This window comes from Bos javanicus, chromosome 2, assembly GCF_032452875.1.
Source record: "Bos javanicus breed banteng chromosome 2, ARS-OSU_banteng_1.0, whole genome shotgun sequence".
Taxonomy (NCBI): Eukaryota; Metazoa; Chordata; class Mammalia; order Artiodactyla; family Bovidae; genus Bos; species Bos javanicus.
Window position 1 is genome coordinate 126,375,180 of NC_083869.1, and position 10,751 is coordinate 126,385,930.

The 10,751-nt window shown below is 44.3% G+C and overlaps 1 protein-coding gene across 5 annotated transcripts in view; it reads right to left on the minus strand.

Annotated features, from left to right (window-relative positions):
* Positions 1 to 10,751, minus strand: part of ARID1A (AT-rich interaction domain 1A) — a 68,540-nt gene that overhangs the window by 38,139 nt on the left and 19,650 nt on the right. For all 5 annotated transcript variants that reach the window (XM_061392063.1, XM_061392054.1, XM_061392045.1 and 2 more), the window contains exons 2-4: positions 5,614 to 5,826; positions 3,643 to 4,095; positions 2,338 to 2,454 (exon numbers count right to left, since the gene is read on the minus strand). In XM_061392063.1, coding sequence (XP_061248047.1) covers positions 2,338 to 2,454; positions 3,643 to 4,095; positions 5,614 to 5,826 — 783 coding nt within the window. The remainder of the gene's footprint in view (positions 1 to 2,337; positions 2,455 to 3,642; positions 4,096 to 5,613; positions 5,827 to 10,751) is intronic.

Genomic DNA, 10,751 nt, shown 5'->3' on the forward strand with positions numbered 1-10,751 from the left:
GTCTGGCGTTAATAGCTCAGCAAAAACCCCTCAAAATCTAATTTTTGTAATAATCAGGATCAGAAACCATACTGAGTCTTTAAATCAAGGGTCACAATCATAATGCCTTTAGGGCTAAGCTGAAAGGGTGCCTGAGTGGGAAGAGGGATATGAAAAACTGAAGGGGCTGCCCTCCAGTCAGCAGAGCATCTGCTCTGTAGCCAAACACAAACACGTGCTGAGTGGAGGGATACACTGGTGAACCTAGGGCCCCCTTAACACAGCTGCTTAAGAAAGGAGCGGGCTCCTTGCAGGGAATCCCGCCTTCTCCTTTCTTCAGATGTGACTATTTCCCCAGCCTGGCTAGGCAAATCTGGCATCAAACCAGAAAAAATTTCAAAGAATAAACCACCGTTTGTTTCTTTGTCTAAGTAGCAGAGGGATAAAAAGCAATTCAACAAACAAGATGCCAATAACCCGGCCAGTTTGCCTCCCACATGGAGCTTCTACTACTACAGAACAAATGACCTGTTTGGATGAACCCAGGGCAGAAGCCTGAACCTGGGAACGCTCCTTGGGATGGGCTACCCAGGAACAGCTCTCTCCTGGGTCCAAGAGGCTACAGGCTACTGGTGTCTTCACTTCAGTAGGTCATATCAAGCTCTTGTATTCAACAGCATAAGGCTCTCAAGCTTTAACAGACAATGTGTTTGTATGCTAGGTTTCTCAGGACTAAAACTACCAAATGCAGTTCAACCAAAATGTCACCAGAAACAAGCAGAAACTTTCTGATGAGGCACAACTTACAGCATGGGCAGAAATCTACCGATTTGGGTTCTTGCTACAGTAGTACCTCACCCGGATAGGTGATGAGGGAGTGGTTACACAGTTCTGACTGAATCAGGTTAAAAAGCACATTCCAGTGAAGTTTAGGATGCAAAACAGGATTGCAACAGACGTTAATGAGAAGGGAACAAGAGTGATTGCCTTATTCAGACACTTCCTCCCTCAACCCCTCAGCTGAAATAGTCAACAGTCTCCGAAGGCCTAGCTGACAATAGCGATTCATCCTGGCCTGGAATGCCGGAATTACAGGTGCTGAGGGACTCCACAGACCTTGTCCTACTAAGGTTACGGCTTAGAGATCTTCAGGGGAAGCCATGGGGCCTTCATGATAAAGTGAGTTCCCATCTCCTACCTTAAAGATCCAGAAAACCATTTTCTTACAAGTCAGAATAATGGAAGAGACAAGCTTCAAATCCAAGTAGAATAAAAATTTCACAAGAATCTTATTCTTACCTGCGGCTGAATTTCCATCTCCTAACTGAAGCCAGATTTGTTAAGGAAAGGTTTGCTACCTACAGTCTTCTCAGGACAGTCCATTTTATTCCTGTGCCCAGCCTGAGGGACTTGCCGACATGTAGTAACAGAGCTAAGACCAAGGGAAAATGCTCCCAGGACCAGCCTACTATTAAATAGTTGGTGTTACCTGCCTTTGAGTATTGAGTATAGTTCCTTGAAGATGATGGTCATTACAGCCAATGTTTATGAAGGCCTAACAAGCACCAACGCTCTCTTTATACTAATATTAACCTCTATGAAGTGGGTACTTTTAGTTTCATTTTACAGATGCAAAAGCTAAGGCATGGACAGATTAAGTGACTTGCTCAAGGTTACAGTTAGTGGCAGAGTCAAAATGCAGATCCAGGGCTCTAGAGCCCAAGCTCTTCATCAGCAGACCATACTGTCTTTTTCAGGATACTGTCTGTCCATTCTATAAACACTGCATCAAGCATCTGGCACCAAAAACTCTACTAGACAAAAGCATCTATTCACATAAAACAACTAGAAAATCTGCTTTTACTCCTCCATGCTCAAACGTGACAATCCATGCTGAACGCACTCCAGATTCTACCTCCTAGCTAAAAGTTAAGACAAATACCTAAAAATTTAGCTTTCAAAAGTAAGATATAGAAAAAAGCAAAAAACACTGAACTTTTTCTCAGCTTTGATGGAAAGCAGACAGTGCTTCTATCATTTCCATCTTCTCTGTCCCTCAGTTGCGTCTATGCCTAAGAGCCCAAGATTTAAAACAAACAACAACAAAAAAAAACCCATTTAAACAATGTTTAGATCTCTGAACAGAGATCACAAATATATTCTTCCCTAGGCAGGCAACCAAAAAGGACATTCTATAAAGTCAGTCCACAAATGCCTATTCAGAATTCTGAGCTTGAATTTAAGGAATAGTTCATCATTCATTTAGCTCAATACTACCAAAACATCCAATCAGAAACTGGTCTTCCTTGCTTTTCTCTCTGCCCCCATCAGCTTTTAGAGGGTGGCAGAAATACTCACAGGCAAGCTTGAAGGTCTTGACTGAAGACTCAGGTTCATATCTTCTTGCCCTCCCTTACTGGAGGTCATTGAGGGGGCTGAGGATGCCTGAGACCCAAATGAATCTTGAGATAACTCCTAAAACAAGAGAAACAAAAGCTGTGAGAGCCTGGTTATTGATAAACCAGGCCAGCGTGCTTCATGGTGAAAAGGGCTATGGGACTCTATCACACAGGGGGAAACTGCGTTTGAGAGACTGACCACTCGCACACAATACTATTCAAAGGCAGAAAAATACAAACTGTGGCTCTTAAGAATGTCAACAGTGGACATAAGACTCTCAGATGGCACTGTTGACCATTTATCATCACCAACAGAAGAAAACTGTTCTTTGGAACAAAGGTTCAAATCTAGCTAACTACAAATTTTATCTATCAAGGAAAGAGACCAACCGATTTCAAAACACCAACAAAAAACTCATAATAGAACCTCTGTATTAAAATGAGTACTGCTTCCTTTAAAGGCACTGGCCTGGGATGAGACTCCAACAATGCCTCCAATGCACAAAATCTCTAGTGGACTTGTCATCATTCAGGCATTTCTCCTCTTTTTGTTCTTTAGAGAATAAAGCCCAAATTGTTCTTTTCAGACTTTATCACCTAACTTGTTCAGAGACATGGCTACAAATGAATTTTAGCTATTTCCCAAAATCCACTCTCAAATAAAAGTATTTGCTACAACTGAGAACGGGCTTCCCTGGTAAAGAATCTGCCTGCAATGTCAGGAGACCTAGATTCAATCCCTGGGTTGGGAAGATCTCCTGGAGAAGGGAATGGCTACCCACTCCAGTTTTCTTGCCTGGAGAATTCCATGGACAGAGGAGCCTGGCAGGCTACAGTCCATGGGATAGCAAAGACTTGGACATTACGGAGCTTACCTTCACTTTCACCACTAAGAATATTCTAAAGAATGTTATATCAGCCCTGATAGCAATTTCAAATGAAGGGGTCCAAAATATTTTGAGCAATAGCAGAACAGAATGGCAATTGCATGGAAGTACAGTACAGTCTCCCAAAGTGACTGTTTTAAAAAAGACCAAACTCACTTGGATGCTCAAGTTCTCAATGCTCAGTTTAAAAAAAAAATAAAAACTAGTCCATTATCTTTTTTTCTTGTCTGTCTATGCAACTTTCCACTGCCCTATTAATAAAGAGAGCTACAAATTTTTATGCAGCTAGTTCAGTTAGAGAACCAATTCATGTGGCAAAGTTCTCATGACACCAACCCCCAAAGTCTGCGGTCACGTGGAGGGAGGGCGCATCTTACCTGCGGTGGAGGGAAGCGCTGCTGGGAGTAGGCAGTTTGCTGTGACTGCTGAGACTGGGGCTGAGGGTACGCAGCCTGCTGGGAAAGCGTCGAGGATGCTGGCTGCTGAGGTTGCTGCTGCTGGTAAGGAGACTGTGCCTGCGGCTGTGAGTAGGGGGGCTGGCTCTGGGGGTGCTGCTGGGTGCTGGACTGCTGGGAGGGGTATGGAGTCGGGGACGGCTGATGGGGAGGCTGGGACGGCTGCTGGGAGTACGGAGGTTGAGAGGACTGGAGCTGCGGTGGCTGAGACTGAGGCTGCTGCTGATACGAAGGTTGGGCATGGGGGGTCTGGGATGGTGGCTGCTGGGAGTAGGGTGGCTGCTGTTGCTGGGGGTGAGGACTTTGCTGGTTGTAATATGGAGTCTGGCCCTGCTGACCATACCCGCTGGGGCCTTGCTGTCCATAAGGAGGAATCTGTAAAAGGAAAGGACACTTTTAGCACTGACACTTCTGAATGAAGAAACGTGAGGTATTCTGTTAGAAGCTATGCCCTGAAAATGGGTACTGAAAGCAGGCAAGCCAAGCCTCACACTTGGAAGGCCCAGGGTTTTTCTACCAACCCTGTTAAACTGAGCCAGGAGGGTCAGCCAAGCTGGGTTACTAGGTTGGTTTGTTTACAGATGGACGACATTCATCCATGGAAAATTTACACTGTTTAATAAAAATTTGGGCAACTTACAAGAGTTCAAGAACAGCTGTCTTCACCAATGAGACTACTCTTTTTTATCATGGCCTAGACTTTTTATAAGCGCCAGGAATCTATATCCTAGCCACAATGAAAAGTCACTGGCTCAGTCAACTGAAAACCTAGGGTTTCGTAGTCTAGATGGTATGCCAATGACTAAACTACTCTGGTTCTCTTTTTCACTTTGTCTTTATTCATAAAGTATCTGAGAGCCTACTTGTTTACTTGTACCAGGCACTATTCTAGGCACAAGGGATACATTTGGCCAACTAGGAAAGAAAAAAGACCAATAAAATTCACCCCAAATATCCTCTATTTTCTCAGTGCGGGTTGGGGAGGAAAGGCAATTATATTTAAGGGCATACTTTGCGTCACAGTCTTAGAAGTAAAGTTAGGTTCAATATTCTATTCCTCACACCATTTTCAATATGAGTATCACGCATATATAAATGATAGAAAATGCTATCAAAACAAACAAAAAAGAGTGGCGATAAAAAGATGATGGTGCGGATGCTCAGACAAAAGGAGACGAGTAAAATCTTAGCGTCTGTAATGGCACCATTGGCACCTTTACTGTTCAATCTTCCCTTTGCCCGCTACTCCCAGTCCCTTCTACGTATTCACTGTAAACCAGACAGCTATATATGTTGAAGGCCTTGAGAAATACAAAAGGCCTCTTCTCTCCTCGGGCTTCCCTGATGGCTCAGATGGTAAAGAATCTGCCTGCAATGCCGGAGACCTGAGCTCCCTGGGTCAGGAAGAGCCCCTGGAGAGGAAAACAGCAACCCACTTTGTATTCTCGCGTGGAGAATTCCATGGACAGAGGAGCCTGGTGGGCCACAGTCCATGGGGTTGCAAAGAGTTGGACACAACTGAGCAACTAACACTTCCCTCCCCAGGACACATGGTATGAGTGGTTTTCCTTGGTAGCAGTGGATTGGTGTTCAGCTACTGCCTTTTTCTTTCTTTAAACCTCCTTCAGAGATAACCACTCAGTGGATACAAGCAGGCCAGCCAGGTCAAAGAAGACAGTTATGTATAGCCAGTGGCCAGGGAGCAGTTTTCCTTCAAGTATACATGCTATGATGACCGCAACCTCGGCCTTGTATGTAAGCACACTGAAATTGAGTCGGCTGGCCTATGCTCCTTTCAAGGGGTTTAGAAGCCAAAGACACCTTCTGATCCTACAGCTCAAGACCAGATCTTGGACAACAAGAAGGATTAAGGTCATTGGAGTCACCATCTACCTGCTGTGCATAAGAGAGGCCGCCCATGGTACTCTGCGCTCGGCCCTGCATGGTCATCGGGTACCGCTGTGGGGTCTGGGACCCATATGGCTGCCCTGGGTACCCATGTCCTTGCTGCGGTCCTGATGGAGGTCCCTGTTGTTGCGAGTATGGGTTAGTCCCGCCATATGGCTGAGGTCTCATCTTGCCCATCTGATCCATTGGACTGGATGGCTACAAAATAAAGAGCATTTCATTAACCTGAAGCTTTGATGGCCTCTTGCCAGTATGAACACAACCTAGGCATACAAGTCTGTGTGCCACAGAGGAAAACAGTTACTATGAAAAAGTAATGGTATATACCCAGTAACCCTTGGACAAGTCATTTAACCTTCTTCAGAACTGGATTTTGTCATATGTAAAAGAGAAACACCACCCGTTTATGAAAGCATCTTATAAGCTATATTCTACTTTATAACTGTGGTACTACTTGAGACCCAAGGAACAGGCCAGGTGTGGAGCAATGAACACATGGACTCTATGGTACAGAAAACAAGAACATAGGCCCTGTAGTTGGGAGGGGTTGGTGTCACTATACTCTCCCATGATCTTGTTCAGTAATACCAAAACTGATGCTTCAACACTGTGGTTGGGAATTTAAATATACAAGCATCTAGATATTTTTATTCTTTAAATAGTGAAATCTTATTTCCTTGCATATCAGTAGCCCATTTGTACTATGGCACAAGCACTTAAATTTATGCTTTCTTCCAAATGGGTAACACAGCTAAGTTACCGTTGTTGAGGGAATTGTGACCATGAATTTACTTAAGAGCCTTGTACAACTCAACTGAAAAGTTCACCTCCTTGAGAGTGGCAAGGTGGGTAGAACTTACGTCTCTTTAAAGAGCAAGACACAGAGGTACCGATAACGAGAGTCCAATTCATAGGTATTTGGCTACAGACATAACTTTCAGCTCTTTACGGTACAATATGATCAATCAACTCATTCATTTTCTGACCTAACTTTTATCTTACTGGAGCTGCATAGAACAGAGCCCCGGCACATTTTCCCCTCCCCAAGACACTCACCCATATCTACTGGTGGTGAGAAAGTGAGGAGGGAGTGTCTCCAAGCACTTAACTAGGTACACCCTGGCTGCAGAGCAGGCCTGGACGTGACATAAAACTTGAAAGCTGAATCTTAAATTGGGGGTGGGGAGCAGATATTAATACCATGACCTGAATATCAGTAACTTCAAATTAAGGAATTCAGAGGCTCTCAAACTTTAGAATACTTCAGAATCACCTGGAGGACTGGTTAAAACGCACGCTGCTGGAACCTACTCCCTGAGTCTGATTTGGAGTTTGGGGCTGGGCCTAGGATATGCATTTATGAGAGCGCTCAGGTGACGCTGATGTTGCTGGTCCAGGGACTACCACACTTTAGAACCACTGACCGAGATTACACCAAGGGTCCCTTCTGGTTCTATTACTCTCTAATTCATATATTACTTTAGCCTTAAAAACAAAAACAAAAACCCTCCAAAATAAGGGGAGGGGGGCACTCAAGTAATTGGTTCTCTGTACATATCCCTTTTTTTTTTTGGTGGCATACTACATCTAAGTGTTTTATGTTAGAGGAAGTTGAGCTGTCTTGAAGAAAATGGCTAAGATTAAAAAGCCACAGAGACTATTCCTCTAAATATCAACAGAAAAAGTGGAAGCAAAGCTCTCTCAAATCTCAGCCTTAAAGGTAACACGGATCATGAGAATACTCTCCAAGTTTCTAAACTATTATAAGAATCATAGTAAACCACGCCCCAAATCACTATTACATTATCAGTATTATTAAAGTGCTCTTTCCAACAACCATAACTGAACAATTTTGCCCAGTCCAGCCTTGGTATCAGAAGCTCCAACAACATTTCCGATCATTATTTTGGAGCTCCATGCATTCTTTTGGGAAGTTCAAATTCAACAACTGCACCAGTGAGTAATAAATATCATGTGATCTTCCCCAGACACACCTGGCAATGGAGCCAAAATATCACCGTTCTCTCTTACAAGGAGCTCAGGGGCTTAATAGCCACAACACGCTGCAGATGACGAGATTCTCATTTATCCTAGACTGCAGCTGCTTTCCATGCGGCCCCCAGGTGAAGAGACTACATGTGCTGAACAGAGACCAGCCCACTCTGGGCAGCTCTGTCAGTCTAGGTCTCCCCAGCACACAAGGGGCAGTCACTACCATGGTTACTACGGAGCTTCTAGAGCAGCAGCTATTAACCAGGGCTACAGATTGGAGTTTTCTGGGAAGCTTCACAAATGCCTGGGCCTCTCCCTAAAGATTTCAACTTAGTGGGTCCAGAAAGCCTTGGGCTCCCTCCCCTCAAACCCCAAGATCCCTGGATGATTCCAGTGTGTGCACACTGGACTGCACACGCACGCTGAGATGCACAGCTCGAGTGACCTTAGTCTTAGTTCCTTAGCCAGGGATTGGACCCAGGCCACAGCAGTGAAAGTGCCAAGTCCTCATCACTGGACCGCCAGGAAATTCCCCAGTTCTAATGTATATTACTAGCTGAGAACCAGTGATCTAGAGAAGCATGCCCAATAAAATTTTCTGTGTTATATAACTATTAAGTACTTCAAATATGCCTAGAGTGACTGAGGAACTGAATTATTTTTATTTACTTTTAATTAAATTCAAATAACCACATGTAGCTGGTGGCTATCATATCGGACTGCACAGTTCTAGAACAACACTCACAAATCATTTGCACCTCTCCCTGCTCAACAACAGCTCCAATCTTCCTACCTACTACATCATGTACAGTATCAAACGGAAAGAGCAAAGAACATAGTAAATCGATAGACTTGCGTACAAATCCTAACTCTATCACTGTCTGACCCTGAATACATCAGTTCTTTATCTAAAACGCACATAACACACTTCACACAGTGCCTGGTACTTAAAACACCTGATGAATAGTAGCTATTATCAGTAATGATAAATAGTGCTTCTGCCTGGCTCTAAAGTCCGCCACAGTGTGCTCCACTTCTTTGCATTTTTCAGGCTCCTCATGCCAAACTTTCCACTGTTCAGCTCCACGAAACTGTACCCTGCCCCGCCCTCCTGCCCACAATGGCTTCCACCAGCAGAAACTCAACCCTTAAACATGAAGCCACTTCCCAATTCTTTAGCACATCCTGCTCTTTCACATTTCTAAAGGTTCTGCTGTAAAATCAGAAGCACAGGCTGCAGCACTTAGTTGTCCAGCTAACCGGCGGCACCTCTCAAGACTAAGTTCTTGGAAGTCAGAGACCAAGTATTTTATCTTGAAAGTCCCCCCAAGACCCCATCTGCAGAACTAGGGTTCAGGAACTTCAATGTGCCAGGCTGTCTTTAGGAAGTGGTAGAGGATGCCATGGGTGGAACGCCTAGATTTAACCATCGAGTCAAAGGGCCAGGGGCACTGCTAAACCCTAAACCAGGTTACAACTCTGAGGGCAGAAGAAAATGGGGATGGCACTGAAAAAGCAGGGGGGGGAGAACAAGCAGTCAAGAGAATGAGCACATTTCTGAGGACAATCTTGGGTGCCACCCTATAACCAGAGAGGCCATCAAACTACACAGGCGTCCACAAACAAAAAGGCTAAAGGCAACTTACTTTTTCCTCTCTCTCTCACATCAGGGGGACTGCACTCCCAATTAAGGACAGCTACTAATGTAGGGGCTAGTTAATAAAGGGTTCAAGGATTCTTCCATTAAGAAATTCCTTGCAGACTAAAAATAAATGCAAGTTAAAGAAATTCTTACTCTTAAAAAAAAATGAAATGAAGACATTTCCCTTTCCTGGACATGAGATTTCTGACCCCCTCCCTTCAACAGAATATGCAGCTTAGCAAACTAAAATGTATTCAGTTCAATCAGATTACTCTGGTCTCATGTGAAAGTTAAATATCTGCTCACATGAGGAGGGGAGGTGGGCAGAGACTGAACTCACACCTCTGACATTTAAAACCATTGTTAAAGATTTGTGACTTGCAGTTATAGATGAAATGTCATCTTCCAATCTTTTGTAACAGAGAAGGGGGCCTTAAATCTTCACTAATCAGTTTTATTGGAAAGTAGCAATTGCAGGCCAGAAAAAATCCCTACTACATGCAAGACAGAAAAACCAGTATCAGCAGTCTGCAGGCACCCAGGAAGAGGCAGAGGATGGGAAATACCAAAGAGCCACAGGTTCCACTCTGGGAGAGACGGAGAGGAAATCCTTTCAATGGGAAACCACGGGGGTAGATTACTGTGATTACACTTCAAAAGCAAAGGCTCTGCCACAAAGACACATAATTGAGAGGAAAATACTGCCCCCTTGATCAGGGAAGTCGGGGCCCCCTGCTATATACTCTCCTGCATTCATAAAAATAAAAATAAAACAGAGGAAAAGAGCCATAAGAAAACCCCCATCTCCATTCACCATTTATCTCTTTCCAGATCACTGGACGTGTTACAAACTGCCTGCCAAATGAAGTGCATCAAAAGATGCTGTTTAGGGGCATCAAAAGGAAAGGCATGCCTGGCAGGCTAGACCCTTTGAATATATTCAGAACAAACCACTTACAGACTCACCACTTGCATAGAGTCCCCCTGCTCTAAGCAAATGGAATTAAAAGCCCCACCAGATCAGAGGGCTAACGGAATCCCTTACAACTTCTTACTGCACCAAGGGAAGCCATAACAACCTAAGGGGTTGCTGAGATATAACACACTTGACTTCCAAATTCTCTTGTGATCACGACTGATTCAGAAGGGAGTAGAGAGGGCATGACCAAGGACCCAACTACCAAGCGATATACAATTCATCAAAACACACCGTACCACATGGCAGGGGCAAAAGGAAAGAGAAACTTCTTAATTTTCTTGAAATAAAAGCTCCACTCAGAAAAGCTCCAGGTTTCAGTCCCAATCCGAAGATGCAGAAAGGAAGTGACCAGGCAGCAAACCAAAGGAGCCAGATTTAGTACCCAAGGACCAGCAAGAACGTGATCAGAGAGGGATGGGCCGGGGGCTGCCACAAAATGCGTCCATCAGCAAGCAGAAGTCTTGACTGCCACTCGACCTGTCACCCTAAATGCCAACTAGTTGGGGCCGG